At 43.2% G+C, this 16325-nt stretch overlaps 2 protein-coding genes across 2 annotated transcripts in view; both read right to left on the bottom strand.

The window, feature by feature from the left end:
- The window catches only part of LOC139380489 (ribosome biogenesis protein BMS1 homolog), a 30335-nt gene extending 22860 nt beyond the window's left edge, over positions 1-7475 (bottom strand). Inside the window, 12 exon segments of the mRNA XM_071123189.1 lie at positions 186-267; positions 613-767; positions 1005-1106; positions 1624-2258; positions 2600-2748; positions 3073-3266; positions 3583-3705; positions 4084-4225; positions 5396-5584; positions 5920-5999; positions 6749-6942; positions 7290-7475. Of these exon segments, the coding sequence (XP_070979290.1) occupies positions 186-267; positions 613-767; positions 1005-1106; positions 1624-2258; positions 2600-2748; positions 3073-3266; positions 3583-3705; positions 4084-4225; positions 5396-5584; positions 5920-5999; positions 6749-6942; positions 7290-7471 (2227 nt within the window). The 5' untranslated portion in view covers positions 7472-7475.
- A 4345-nt stretch (positions 7476-11820) lies between these two features.
- LOC139376969 (uncharacterized) lies at positions 11821-13136 on the bottom strand. The gene is made up of 3 exons (XM_071120003.1): positions 12955-13136; positions 12612-12787; positions 11821-12531 (listed from the first exon to the last, which is right to left on the bottom strand). Exons 2-3 carry the CDS (start codon positions 12765-12767, stop codon positions 11821-11823), a joined length of 867 nt encoding a protein of 288 aa, XP_070976104.1. The 5' UTR covers positions 12768-12787; positions 12955-13136.
- Between the last annotated feature and the right edge of the window lie 3189 nt (positions 13137-16325).

Here is a 16325-nt window from a genome sequence, read left to right as displayed (position 1 = left end):
TGAATTGGGGAAGATGAATTTCAACTGCTCTCTGCTTACCCTATTTGATGTGAACACAGGAGTCGACCTTTACAGATTGCATTTAAAATGGGACAAATTGCAGTTATAACGCACTTAAGGATAAGACAAAGAAAGTCATGAAAACAATCCCAACATCATTGAGAAACGAGCAGCAACTCCTTTACCATCCTCTTTCAGCAATGTAGCAGCATCTTGATCGTCTTCCCATTTCCCCGTCACAAAACAGTCCCGTATCGAGTCCAGCATCTGAGGAAACAATATTTGTGTCAATTAGAAAAAATATTATCAATTAAATGTAATTCATCTCTTGAATTGATGGAAACTAAATTATATTGACCCCAACCCAGGTAAGAATATGAAATGTATGGATGCCTCCATCCATAGCTCCTTCTAACGTCTTACTTAATGCCTTTCTTCCAACTGTTGGTCTTTCCACACTTTAAAATGTCCAGTGCCAAATAAGGTGTGCTAGTGCTGGGTTAAAACAAAAATGTGCAACCCTTGGGGTCCCAGAGGAAGATAAACCCTGTAGTAAAAGAGATGGGACAAAGGAAAGGGGCGCTACAATATGGTTTTGTAGATTTCTTTTACCTCTTCCAGGTCCCAATTGCGAGCGGCATCGGGGTCAAAACGGGAGCAGTCCACACCATCCGCACGATGCTTCTTGCCCTTCTCGGGGCGGCTGACTCGAAACAGCCCTCCCAGCTCCTCTTCATCCTCCTCCCCATCACGTTCATCCTCTGCCACTGAAGGAGACAAGCGTAGTCAGTCAGAAATCAAGGCTAGGCACAAACAGAAGCAAATGGGGCAAAATAGTCCAATAACAAATGCTAATTTTCATTGCTAAACATTATGCTATAGTGTGCATTAATGAATAGACAACAAACAAGACCGCCATGACATTAGGATGAAAGGGAAAATGGCAGTAAAATTAACAGCAAAAAATTATAATATTGTTACTGAAACCGAGGAGGAGACGTTACCTGTGCCGTACACCAGTTTACGCAGGTTGGGGGCGGCGCGCTGTTGCCGTAGAAACGCCTCCGACGCTTTCTGTTGCAGACCCTCCTTCCACCGCAGTGCCCCTGAGAAACATGAGGTGGTTAGGGTCAAAGGTCAAATTAATTATTGATTCCAACTTCAGTTCTTGTTCCGTTTTGCCACTTCCCCTCCCCATCAGTATTCACAAGGCGAAAGCAATATGGCAGACCGAAGCACGCATTCTGAATGCTAAATCGACCCTTAGCTCCTAGGCAGTCCTGTAAATTTAATATGATTGGATAGGTCATTAGATTATCCTATCACAAGGCAAGAAACCTATCCAGTCCTGTCAGATCTACAGGAGTGCCTAGAGAGTAAGGGCTAGGTTGGTTTTGAATTCAACAGACAACTGTTGGAGTAAGGTGCATCCATCACAATATTGCTTACACCAGTGTGTGCAGGTTTTTGTTCCAGCCTGCCACTAACACACCTGATTCAAGTACTCAACTTGGTATTAAATTCAGAGCAGCATTATTGAACAAAATCTGTGGACCCTGAAGAGGTAGTATAGACAAGGGGGAGGGGTCACAATGGAAATACGCTGAATAGACCTAATATTACCTGCACTTTCATAGCACAGCTCTCCTCCCTCCATCTCCTCATCTTCCTCTTCCATTTTGGAGGTGGCATTTGACTTCTTGCTTTCTTTGCCCGAGACATTGGTTTCACAGTCATCTTCTATTGAATCACTCGCATCTTCCTCCGAGCAATGACCCGAGTCTATTGGTTTGAGATCACCCTTTTCCACTGCACCGTCTTCTTCATCGTCTTCCCCCTCCGAATCACTTTCCTCTCCTTCACTCTCCCGCTCTCCCTTCCCCCCTTCTCCTTCCTCCTCCTCACTCATTTCCAGCTCATCCTCACTGTCTGCAAAGGCAGGTACCTCCACCACTGGCTCTTTCTCCACTTTCCTTTCCTCCATCTTCTGTCTCTTCACCGAAGGGATGGTCTTTATTCCTTGCTTCTCTTTTGGTTCAATTCTGTCCTTTGCCTCTTTCTTCAAAACAGTTTCTTCTTCTTCCCCTTTGTTTTCCCCCTCATCCTCTTCTTCAGACTTTCCTTCCTCGTCCCCCTCTTCGTCACTGCTACCCTCGCTGTCATCATCGTCATCTTCCTCTTCAGTGAAGACAGCCTTCCTCCTCTCTCGCTGTGTCTCAGGGTCCCAGACTCGGCTCTCCTGGGGTCCTGACGTCAGCCTGTAAGACAAGATGGAGACCAACACAAGTCAGAGGCAAAAATGTATATCATTTTCTTTATTCCTTTATTTAAGGGTCCACTTTTTATTTCATAAAAGAACAAAACGGCAGCCACTTAGTTTGCTATAAAGCTGAGGATTAGGACTAGAGAAATGTAGCGACTCTCAAAATTGCAAGGACTGACAGATTTTAGGGCTGCGACTCTTGACAATTAGTCTAACCAATTTTAACAATGAGGCTGTGTCTCAAATGATTCCTTAGTGGCTTTCAAAAGTAGCACACAATCAATATATGGAATAGGGTATCATTTGAGATTTCCAAGATGCGCGAGCGTCACTAACCCGTTCTCCTCCTCCTGCTCCACTTCCCCGGGGGTCAGGGCAGCCGCCCCTGTGAATAGTGAGACTTTGCTGGCGGCTATCTTGGCATCCAGGGTGGTGTGTGTACCGATGAGGGATTGGACCAACTCTGTGGTGGGACGGACCTCCTCCTAGTGGACACGGGACAGAAATGACTGATTAAAGGAGCGTGTTACCAAAATTACATTACAAAAATCCTCTGGACATTATCTAGGTTCAGGGGAGAGGGAATTTTCAATGGCCCATGACACTTTTGGTTTAGTACACTCATTACAACAGTCTCAAGCCATTGTATATAACAGGAGTCAATTATATTCAGGAGGACTTCCATATCACATCTATCAACTATCTGACTTTGACCAATAAAAATACATAGTTTTTTTATTTTTTGTTAAATGTTTCAGTATTTTCCTTTTTTGAGTCTTACTGAACATGGCCCGGGGGTTGGAACTGACCTGTTCTTGATTGACGTGGCCGCCGGGCAGGCCGATGTACACTGCGTCCTTATCGTACACGACCCCCCCGACCCCTGCCATGGGAGCGTAGAGCAGCCGCTCCTTCTCGTTCAGCGCCCTCTTCTTCTGAACTTCAGGCAGAGCGCAGGGGTCTGGCAGGAAGCTGATGTCTGCCACCGCAAAGTCCCCTACACCTGCAGAGGGTGCCATCATGTGTTAGGTTTCAAACCAAATTGCCCAATGTTAAGACAATATAGCTTTCAGAATCGATGTTTTCAAAACCCCACTTTTGTACAACTGTGTAGGAGTGAAACATTTCCCAAACACACCACCGCAGTAACCACATGCTGTTTATTTGCTAAATACATAGGTGAATGTGAATAGTGCATCTCAATATGTGCTAGGTGTGAGAGTATTGATGCAGTATTAAATTAATCTATTCTCTACAAGTTAGTGTTCCTCAAAAGGGCTCAGATTCTTATTTGCTCTTAACCCAATGAGCATACATACCAGGGATATGGACCTGGCCTTTATTCTTCAAGTATGTCCCTCTCAGGTAGCCATAGAGAGATACAGTACGATCACACTTGGGGTCCACCCTCACCATCTCAGGGTCCGTCAAATCCTCCATGCTGTGTAGATGGCGAGTGTGATCGAGGAACAGTGAAGGGGTACAGTTCAACAAGAACATTTGAAAACGGAAGCAGGGTGCTAGGATCCATCGCTCACAGGCACGCAAGTGTGCACAACACACACACAAACCATAAACATTACTTCTATTAGAAAACAGCTCTGTTACACACAACCATACATGGCACCATTCAACAGCAGCATAGCATTTACAAAACAATAATAGCAACATACAGTACACACCACTTGCCCAAAGTTTGGGTACTGCTTCTCCCTGGTAGTTAGTTGATTTGATCCATGTCACTTTCCCTACTCTGAATGAGTTCTGGCTACGTTCCATTACAAGCACATTGCTCTAAAAGGTCTGGACACTCACCGGTCGGTCGGTCACGACGTAGGGATGAGATTGCTGCCACACCAGCGGGCGGAACTTCATGACGGAGATGAAGCGGCCCAGGTTCTTGACCTCCTGGGTCTGGTACTCCCCGTACACCATACCGGACAGGTAGAAGAGTTTGGCACCCTGTGGGAACAAAGAGGGGACGTGGAACACTGTTCAGGAAAGGGACTTGTGTTGGATTAGGTTCCGTATGTCTTGTTTATGAGATTGTTAGCCTTTAACACATAACACATTTACAAGCTCTGACAGAGAGTGTGCACTTTTTTAAACGTCTTATCAAGACAAGCCTAAGAAAATCACAAGTCAACTTGTCACTTCGATAGCACAAGAGAAAAAAGCTGAGTCGCAGGATGTATGATGGGGACGTGCAGGGTTGGCACAGACTGGCCAACGCCGCTAATTTAACTCCTAGGTTTATCTAGCACATCAGAAATATCTCAGCTCTTGCCAAGAAATTAAATATGAAATGTGCTAGCTATAGATTGTGTATATATAGATTGTATATATTTAGTTACAGTATGGTGTTCAGTTGTTGTTTCTTTTGGTATTATCCATGCTCAGTACCGTTTGAATATATTTGTGAAAACCAATAAAAATACTTCACAAAAACCTGGCCAAACCAACTCCATCATCAAGTTTGCTGACGACACGACGGTGATAGGGCTGATCACCGACAATGACGAGAAAGCCTACAGATAGGTGGTTAGAGCCCTGGCAGTTGTGCCAGGACAATAACCTCTCAACCTCAGGAAAACCAAGGAGGTGATCGTAGACTACAGGACGGCTGTAGAGATTTGGCTTGGCCCCTCAGATCCTCAGGGACCTTTACAGGTGCACCATTGAGAGCATTCTGTCTGGCTTCATCACCGCCTGGTACGGCAACTACCCGGCCTGAACCACAAGGCTCTACAGAGGGTGGTGAAGACTGCCCAGTCATGCAGGCAGCAGGACATCTACACCAGGCGGTCACTGAGAAAGTTCGGAAGATCGCCAACGATTCCAGCCACGGACTGCTCTCTCAGCTACCTTCCGGCAGGCAGTACCTGAGCATCAGGTCTCGGACGAACAGGTTCCGAGACAGCTCCTACCTCCAGTCCATAAGACTGTTGAGCAGCTAACCCTAAGCTGTCTACCTGCACAGACCCATCTACCTGTACAGACCAGTCTACCTGTACTCACCTGCATTTTAAGAGACTATTTGCATGGACTCACTCACTCTTACACACAATTGCTAATACGATTTATGGTGTGAAACCAAAGATAAAAAGTTTCTCATTCTAATTCGGGGCTGACCTGGTAGACCTCAGTCCAGAAGCGATGCTTGAGCCGCTTCTTGGTCTTGCGAAGGGCCTTGTTGTTGCGGAACGAGTCCAGGTGGGTGAGCACGCCCATGATGCGCGGGAAGCCGTGCACCTGGCAGATGTTGAGGAACTCAAAGGTCTCCATCTCAAAGCCGAAGCTGGCGTCAATGAGCATCAGCACCTGGTGGACCACAGGGATGTCAGTCTTTAGCTCACTTATAGCCCCACGTCAAGTCTATTTTTATTGTCTGGTAAGGAAGTCTGGGTTCAATTCAATTGTCTCATATGTCCATCTCAAATGGCAACCTACTTGCTATATAATGACCTACTTTTGACCAGAGCCATATGGGTCCTGGTCAAAAGTAGTGTACTATATAGTGAATAGGATGTCATTTGGGACTCACAAATAGTCACTGTACGTACGCCAATATCATAAGAAGTACAATTCGATCTAGTTATCGATCCCTTTGAAATTCTGACATTTTGGCTTCAACTACCATACACAAATTAACTTACCAGGTCAGCAACCTTTGCCAAGTCAATCATTGTATTGATGTCATTGCTACACTCGATGAAGGTAAGACGCCTCTTCTTTCCTGAAAGGAAAATTAAGATGGTACTGCGGCGGCATTAGCACACAAGGTAAACACAACACATTAAATGACAGCTCTGTGGTCACACAAGGTAAACACAACACATTAAATGACAGCTTTGTGGTCACACAAGGTAACACAACACAATGAATGACAGCTCTGTGGTCACACAAGGTAAACACAACACATTAAATGACAGCTCTGTGGTCACACAAGGTAAACACAACACATTAAATGACAGCTTTGTGGTCACACAAGGTAAACGCAACACAAATGACAGCTTTGTGGTCACACAAGGTAAACACAACACAATAAATGACAGCTCTGTGGTCACACAAGGTAACACAACACAATGAATTACAGCTCTGTGGTCACACAAGGTAAACACAACACATTAAATGACAGCTCTGTGGTCACACAAGGTAAACACAACACAATAAATGACAGCTCTGTGGTCACACAAGGTAACACAACACAATGAATGACAGCTCTGTGGTCACACAAGGTAAACACAACACATTAAATGACAGCTCTGTGGTCACACAAGGTAAACACAACACATTAAATGACAGCTCTGTGGTCACACAAGGTTGTATTCACTAGGAACTAAACGGAAGCAAATGGGACTACCTTAACTTTTCCAAGAAGTGCTCGTTTCCATTTTCGGTTGCAAATTGCATTGCTATGGTGTGCACTAATTAATATGACCTAACTGATCGTAATACTGTAAGAAACATCCAAGCTCAGCTCACCAGAGACGATGGTAACAGGCCCGCAGATGTCCCCTAGTTTCTGCCGTGTGAAGTTTTTGATCAGGCAGCGGATGAGGGTGCTCTTGCCCACCTTGGGGGGTCCTACCACCACCACCACCACTATCGGGGGAGGCTCTAAAGGGGTGCGGTCCACCAAGGGTATGTGATGCTTCTTGGCCTTTAGGTCCTGGGCTCTGGGAGAGGGGGAAAGAACAGTGTTTATAGTTTCCTACAATGTTTAACTGTGTCTGTCTGCACTTTTTGTGCTGCCTCCTCTACAATGCTTTCCTAAATCTCAATGTCTGTCCTTCTGTCTGAACCACTCAAGATACATGTTAACAGCATTCACTCCTATGGTTATTTCTATGAACTTGTAAACCACAGATTAGTGTCACAGTAACTAAAATGACAACAATATACTATGTAAACCTTGTGAAACAAAACAAAATAAATGCTAAAAACATAAACATGAAAGCTGATGGTGGGATGATTTTTCATGTAGTGTAGTATAGTGGGGCATGTATATATGAATGCTGCTGACCTGTGGAAGGTTTTGGCCATGCGCACTGCTGACTGGACAGCAAACGCTTTGGGGTTCCTCTTGCGCTCGTCATCTCCGGCAGGAGTTCCCAGCTGCTTCCTGCTCTTCTTCCTCTCCGCCTTGGGCCCGCTGTGCTTCTGCTGGTGCCGCTTTTGTTCCTTCTTTGGCTCCTTCCCCTCCATCTTCTCCTTTCTGAGAATCACACACACGTCAGAAACTGAAGCTTGGAGGATCAAATGTAGCTTTGCCTTATGCACATCCCACTTAATTAGGTGCTTCATGTAACAATAATTTAGATAGTTCCAACTACCTCCCTGTATGTGAGTGAACTACCTACAGTATGTCAAGAAACTTGCCCATAATGGTTGTAGTGCATTTGCTAGTAACAACAGGGTCACTCAACTCATGGAAATCTGAAATAAGTATGAGTAAGAAATATACTATTTTACATACAGCAAATTTTTAAAGGAACAAAGAGTTACCAGCTTCGTGTTTTCATTTTTGCCATGGAAAAAAATATTGAGATACTGGTATCGTCCTGGCCCTAATAGCTAGTGGGTGTTTTGGGAGCACCAATACCTACAATCAACTACATGTAACAACATGATCATAAATTGTTTGCCTCATTTAACGACCATTAAGTCAGTCGTCTTCGTGTTACGACATTTACTCAAGTGTTGAGTCTCTTTTTGTACTTCCTAAAGATAACCTGACTGTTAATACACTAACTGCATGTCCAGCTAGCTACCATGCAAACAGATTTAGCTTGGAACTCATTTCAACCTAAGCTACAGTTTGCACGCCAGATAACGTGATATAACTTAACAATGCGTTTCCATTACTGGGCATAACATGCTGACCAACCGTGCGTCCGTCTTCCATTGCGGGCAAGTTGATTTTGTTCACCCACGCCAGACGCAATCGGGACACACAGGTTGAAATATCAAAACACATTGAACCAATTATATTATATAATTTGGGAACAGATCAAAAAGCATTAAACAATTATGGCAATTTAGCTTGCTAGCTTACTGTTGCAAGCTACTTTGTCTTGGGATATCAACATTGGGTTGTTATTTTAACTGAAATGAACAATGTCCTCTACTCCGACAATTAATCCACAGATAAAACGGTGAGCCAAATTAGTTTCTCGTCATCTCTCCTCCTTCCTTCAGGATTATTTTTCTTCTTTGGACTTGAGGTTGGCAAACAACTTTACAGAGCATTACCACAAAGATGAACCGAGTGTGGACCACAGTTCATCTTTCAATCACCCACGTGGGTATATGCTCCTAAAAACCAATTAAGAGACGGGAGAGGCAAGACTTGGAGCGCGTTAAGCATCACAAATAGAACCAAGTTCAATTTTAGCGCCTTGCCACGCAGACACCCGAGCAGTGTGGGTGCAATGATTGAATAACATTTATGTTATTTATGTACATTTATTTTGCAACGCACGGGAGCGGTGGTCAGCATGTTACTCCAAACAAAACGTCGCCATAGATTTTTCAACTTACCTGTCCTTGACAATACTTTCTTTGTTCTCGTTTCAGTGAAAAAAGTATCTTAAAAATGTCTGTGTCTGGTTACAGATGGTTCTCCAAAAAAACTGAATATTCAGAAAGATATTACATCCATGTTTTATATCAAGTGAGAAATGCATCTTGCATGTGTGTACATCTTTGTTTTGGCCGCAATGTGTGATGCGCTGCCAACTACCTCTACAAGTGGCCAAGGCGAATAGAAATGACTAGCTCCTGCAAAGATGTTGGGAAATGCAAGATGTCTGGCAGCTAAAATGTCGAAGGAACACCTCACTCGGTGCAAAATGTTTAAATTAACCTATGCATTCTTTGTTGTTGCGTGCCTTTGCTTGCTGAAATCCATACATTTTAATAAAACGTTAATCAAATACAACCACTGACTGTGAAATACTAAGAAAGGCACGCAACTTAGGTACACAGGATTAAGAATGTAATTTTTTTTAAAGTATTGACGCATAGCGACTCAAATGAGTTGGAGGTTCATTTCAAAAACTCTTGCCTGCTGTCAACTCTAGCCCAACTGGCTGGCAGATGGCGCTATTGTTCCTTTTACGTTGTTTTTGTCAACTGCGTCCAACTGGAATCTATGCAACTGGCTTAGCCAGCAGATTTCGACTATTACACTTGTTTACACTGAGTTGCACTGGAGTCGGAAACCCCTCTTTGTTAGATTTAGACACTGCAGAGCCGGCGAGAGATGGGTTGGAAAACATACCTCAAAGGGATGGGAAATGCCACTACCCAGGCTTCCATCCAACCTTTTATGCACGTAAAGTACTTTTTTTTTAAAGTCACGATATGCCTGATGGAAACAGCAAATTTGTCAGTAAACTTTCCAAATGTCAACAAAACACTCTACACTTTTCCAAATCAGGAAGTAGCATTAGTGACTAGCATGGTGGTGTATTTTTTTATTTTTTTAAACAGTACGCCAATTTTACCTATTTTTTTTTACGGCTCGCCATTAAAGCTACGTAAGAAGGAAATCGACGCCCTTGCAGCCTGAATGGAGGATGTTTTATGTACGAGCCGGTCACCGGGGGACATGACAAGTGTATAGCCTACTGCATAGATTACAGTTGGATGCAATTGAAAAACAACCTAAAAGGAATATTAGCGCCATCTGCCGGCAGGTGGGCTACTCTCTACTCTGAAGGAGTTGAGGCAAAGCTGGTGAATAAATGATGTTTTACTCAGGTAGTTCACCATTGAAAAAAATGGGCACAGTTCCAGTCTACTTAAGGGATGGCTCTCCCATGGATACCGATCTCATCATGGATAACTTAAGCAATGTTTCAACTACTTACTACTTTTTAGCTACTTTGCAACCATTTAGCATGTTAACCTAACTCCTAACCTTTACCCCTAGCCTAGAAGGTTGTAAGTTTAGCAAATTCGTAAGCTATAATACGAATTGTAATTCGTAATATATCATACGAAATGGATGGACATTCACAAATTAAATGTAACACATACACAGAATAAAAATATAAACGCTGTGGCCAATAAAAGGCCACTTAAAATGTGCAGTTGTGTCACATAACACAATGCCACAGAAGTCTCAAGTTTTAGGGGAGCATGGAATTGGCATGCTGACTGCAGCAATGTGCACCAGAGCTGTTGCCAGGTAATTGAGAATGTTCATTTCTCTACCATAAGCCGCCTCCAATGTCATTTTTGATAATTTGGCAGTACGCCCAACCGGCCTCAGAACCGCAGACCACGTGTGACCACGCCAGCCCTGGACCTCCACACGCGGCTCTTCACCTGCAGCATCTGAGGCCAGCCACCCGGACAGCTGATGAAACAGAAGTATTTCTGTCTGTAACAAAGCCCTTTTGTGGGGTTAAAACTCATTCTGATTGGCTGGGCCTGGCCTCCAAGTGGGTGGGCCTATGCTATTCCAAGCCCACCCATGGCTGCGCCCCTGCCCAGTGTGTGAAACCATTGATTAGGGTCTAATTAAATTCAAATGGACTGATTTTCTTATATGAACTGTAACTCAGTAAAATCGTTGAAATAGTTGCATGTTGAGTTTATATTTTTGTTCAGTATACATGGAGTGTGTGATTTAAATACAGAATACGAAATATTCTTAGACCAGTTTTCTGTACTTGTCAAAGCTAATTGCAATTTATGAAGGCACGGAGAAATAAAGCCACATTACCTGCGAGAAATCTACTTCAAACGACTTGATTTCCAGTCAGTTAATGAAGTGCATTTGTTTACTTCATCTGGGCAAACACAATAGTTGCAAAACAAACGTGTTTCCAACTGTCTCACATGCGTACAGAGAATCCGGAAGTGATGGCCATCTGTATTTCCAGGCGTCTAGGAAACATCACACCAATTTAAGATCCGCCTCCTAACACGTTCCGCCATTTGGTTGTAGTCTAATATCTGCAAAAATATATCTATCAATGACAAAGGAAGAGTGATTTAAAAGCCTTCTCCTAAATTAGATGGGAGTCACATGCTACTTACCGGACACATGACTCAAATTACTGCGGGTATGGTAGTCCTATTTCATTGTCAATTATGAGAGAATAAAATATCAAGCAGTTCACAAAGTAGGTGTTTATTTGGAATAAATAGTGATACATTATGTAAAATAAATTGTCAATGTATTATTCTACTCATATTATACACCCTTTATAGCCAGTAAATATGTGTTTTTCTTAACTGACTCACCTGGTAAAATACATGTTTTAAAAATAAATAAATTAACCCTATATTATAGTAGTAACGTACCTCCCTACATAACGCAGCAGCTATGTTCATTCATGCAACAGTCCTATTGTACATGGCTAATACATTCAGGTATGCCTTAATGTTGCCGAACTCATTCTGGGATTGATTATAAATCCATCGACATAATTCAAATGTTCATTATTTGTTTCATTGAGACCATCCCGGAACAGCACTACTTCTCACAAGAGCTAGACCTATTCAAACCTGGAGTGCTGGCAACCCTTGCCATTGAAGATCTAGAATATGGTAGGGGTGTTTACTGGTCCTGCCACTGGGAAAGACAGTTCATGTAGTGGGGCTTCTTGCACAGCATCAAAGTACCCAAAAGGACTTGAGTACTCATCGGAGACTTCCCTGTACAGGAAACCCTGGTCTATGGGATAGGGGTTCTCAAGTCCTATGTCCCAGCAGGCTGAGTCCGGTGTGGCAGGGCAACTGGAGAACGGGTCGAAGGTGCTGCTGGCACGAACGGACTGGAGTCCGCCGTGGGCGTACTGGGGATGAAGAAGTCCAGACGGAGGTGAGTAGTGGAAGTCCTGGCCCTCCCCCTGGGAGCAGAACGGGAACTCTTGGGCAACGTTGCACCATTGAGCTTCTGGCAAAGCACCTGGAGAGATAGTGTCCAGGAACCTGTCATGTCTCACTCCCACACTGAATGAGGGACTGCTGTATCCGGCATCCCCTGGAGAGAGCGGGAAGGTGGGGGGACAAGATGAGGGACCGTAGAAGCAGTCCTCCTCGTGCATCTGGCTGTGGCTCAGCGGCTGGTAATAAGAGACTTCCTCTATGTCGACCTGGTGGGTCACATCTTTGATCCCATGGAGGAGTTTGGAGAAAGACTGTGTAGGTAGAAAAGGACTGGGGATAGGGTGAGATGACTCTGGCTGAGGGGAGACTTTGTGGTCCCTGTGCTTCATTGTTCTGGCTCTCCTGTTCTGAAACCACACCTGCAACAGATAGGGATAGCTAGATGAGAATGTGCTTTTTACAACGTAATTGAATGGGAAAGGTGTGTGCAACCGCTTACCTGAATGCGGGATTCTGTTAGGCCAGTGGCTTGGGATAGGCGCTCCCTCACAGCAATGCTTGGGTAGGGATCAACATCAAAATCCACCCGCAGAAGCTTCAGGTGCTCTTTGGTGAAGATAGTTCTCTTCCTGCGCCCCATGGTCCTAGCACCCATCTGTGCGGCATTGTTTTGACCTGCAGAACAGTACCAATGTTACTCACATTGATTTAGATATTGTATTTTGAATAATAGAACAAAACGGCCACTACAGCTCTAAATACCTCTGGCATCCCAATGATTACATCAAGGTGGGAGCCAATGGAAATGGGACAAAGGGAAGTGTATCAGGGAGGGAAATTACCTCTTCCTCACTGCCGAATCTCCTACTGGTATAGACACACACTTCAAACAGTACAAAGAGATAAACAAACATACAGACAAAAAGGTAAAGGATGAATGAATCACAAGTATAAGACGAACAGTGGTAAGTAAAACATGTCAAGACAGTTAATACAGTAAATACATACAATTCACTGAGGACAGTTCACATGTTAAGTCTGTAATACTACGAATAGACAGAAACACAAACACTTGGATAGTCTGAATACTATGTCATACTATCAACAAATGATCTGTTGATAAGCAACTGCTTGCTAAGGTTACGATTAATTTGGGATAAGGGTTAAGGTTAGTGCTAGAGTTAGTAGAAATGTTACTGATAGGCTGTAGATGGATTGTAGAGCATCTACAGATGGACTAGTCAAATAAAGTCTTCCCAAGGACATAAATGCACGCAGCAAGGCAAACCTGATTGTAACTAGACTATAAAAAATATATTAAAGAATGTAAGTAAAAACAGCACAACTGTGATCTTAAAAGTAAAAAGGCTAAATCCAGAAGCCCAAAATCCATAGATTTCTATCCTCACCAAAGTTGCAGTCCATCGACATTTCTCTGTTGTTTAGCTCTGTGTCAGTTGCTCTCTAGTCTTGGTCTAGTCCTCAGTCTCTGTGACTGAATAACTTGTGGATCTAAGATATGTTTCTTGCTATAGATCTCTGACACTGGAGATCAGCAGTGCCGTTTTTATACGAAACTCTAAAGAGAAAGTTGGAATAGTGGGGTGTGGTGTTCCCTTGGAAGACAAGACATTTTCATCTCAAGGAGGTCATTTGCAACACACTTCCCCCCTCCCCTGTCCTAATCACCTTAACCATGTGACACACATACACAATTAACACTTACCCCACCCTCTCCTCAACACAATCATTACATCATTAATGTTTGTTTTTTATTTCAGGTACTGCCCATACGTTTACAGCTCATTGACTTTATGAAAGAGACAATAAAACAGATTAAAACAGCTAACAGGTGTGAATGGTGCCTTCTTGTTTCAAGGCAATGTAATCTTGATTTGATCATTTTGTGTGTAGCGCATGTACAGTATGCAAAGTATGGTTTGAAATATATTTGATTGAAAACAAATTAAAATAAATTGTGTAAAATAAAATAACCTCACCCACCGGGTGAAACAGTCATCAACGCCCAGTCATGTCTGACATCGCTCTACCACCACCCCCTGGTGAGGACGAACACCCTTGGCTGTATCTACAATAAATGTTGTTTTATTTTCTCGGAATAAAGGATTTATCCTACCGGATAAAATGTCTGTTGTGTTTAACAAAAGTTCAGGAAATACTAGCGTTCAAGAACTCGCCGTCGAACCTAAAAAACACATTGAGGTAAGTATTTTGTTAGCTTGCTAGCTAGCTAGAATAACGTTAGCATGCTAATTAGCATGATAGCTAACCCACATTTGCCAATACAACAAGCAGTGTTAGTTGATGCTAACTAATCCTATGCCTAAATAGATCACTAGCTAGATCACTAACTATCTACTTTAGCTGGCTAAAATTTAACCAGATTCGAAAGCTTTCTAGCTAAAGCAATCTAACTAAACTGACGAGCTAACGTCTTAGCAAGCTAGTTAACTCTTACGGAGTTAAGTTGATAGGTATTCGACTAGCCGGACTGTTCCCCGGACTCCGCGTGTAGGGATTTGTACAATGCACAAACAAGGCTATTGATCTTGACATTTGTGTCCGTCTTTATTCCTTTATCCAACATATCATACAGAAACATGGTATCAGAAGTGGCTCGGAAAACACACGTTGGTTATTTTTGTAACTAAGTACAGTATAGGCGCAGTTACGTTCCATTTGCGAACATACGCCGTTTCCTACTCACAACACTGATCAACTTGTTGTTAGCTGGCTTGCTAGCATCACTACCTACCTCGATGACTGAAGGAAAAAGTGTGAGGTTCTGTGTTATACACTATAGCCCTTACCATATCATATGTGATGGAATATTATTTGCTGTTGGCTTGTGTGTTATGCAACATAGCTGACTTGAGACATTGTTAACAGTTTCAGGGCCACGGGCCTTTCTCGTGATGGAAAAATACAGAATAACATGAAGACAGGAACTGTGCAATGAGTTGTGGGGGCACATTCAGAACGTAGTGTTGCGAGAACAAACGGTATTTTGTTAGATAACAGGAGCCAGGTGAGAGAACTGTATTGAGTGTGTGAGCTCATAGATATTCTACACAATTATAAGGACTGCGCGCGGGGGCTGGGACCAGCTCTTGCACCAACAATCAACGATAGGCTGGGTGAGTTTAAACCACGCCCAGTCTTTACTCTGACGGGCCGGCTCGGAAGCAGGAACTACTTCTGTCATCAGAGTATATTATAATATCTTTGTCAGGAACAAGTCAGTTCTCTGTTTGCCCTGCGAGGTGGGACAGAGAGCCCGTATATACGAAAATTGAATTGACCACTTATTGCCTAGCTAATAAAAAGTACATAGTATACAATCAGTGACTCATTGTCATATTTATCCTGATACCAGATTCGATTGACGCAACCCTTAACAAAATAAATCTCCTATTCCATTGCTATGGCAGCGAACATTCCGCCACCAAATCCAATGGTTCTCACAGGGGACTGGAATACTAATTGGAACAACTTCAGGGATGAATTCGAGGATTATGCGCTGGCGACCAGTCTACATGAGAAACCCAACGAGGTACAAGCTGCAACTCTACATCAAGGACCACCTGGAAGAACCCTTGCTGCAGCTGGGTTATGGCACCAGTTCATCAGATGAGGATGACTTCTCTGCCATGCAAACATCTCAAGCATAAGAAAGCTCCAAACAGCTGGACGAATACCTGGCCTGTTCAGCTGATCATATGGAGTTGCTCAAGTCTGTAAGCTATCTCTGAGGTTAAACGCATCCTTACCTGTATCAGCTGCCTGTGAAAGGCTGTTCAGCATTGCAGGACTTGTTTTCAGCCCCAGGAGAGCAAGGCTGGATTCTAGAAAACAATATTTTATTGAAGATGAACTGTAAATTCTTCAACTTCAAGTAATGACAGCTTAACACTAGCAAGCCCGAGGACACGGATGCCTTATGCGTTTTGTTAAATTGTTTAAAATTCACAAGTTATAGGTGTCCTTGTTACAAAGGCATGACCTGACACACTGATTTCTAATACAGTTCCATCAGTGGTGATGTCCTCATATCCCCACAGTGAGGTTGTATGTACTTTGAATGAGCTAAACATTTTATTTTTATGTATAGGGTTCTATTATATGATGGGTTTTTTTCTAAAGCAAAGTGTCAGTGATTGTAAGTTCTTATGTGTACTGGCTATATTCCTTC

Source organism: Oncorhynchus clarkii, chromosome 2, assembly GCF_045791955.1.
Source record: "Oncorhynchus clarkii lewisi isolate Uvic-CL-2024 chromosome 2, UVic_Ocla_1.0, whole genome shotgun sequence".
Classification (NCBI taxonomy): domain Eukaryota; kingdom Metazoa; phylum Chordata; class Actinopteri; order Salmoniformes; family Salmonidae; genus Oncorhynchus; species Oncorhynchus clarkii.
This window is presented reverse-complemented; position numbering and strand designations above follow the sequence as displayed.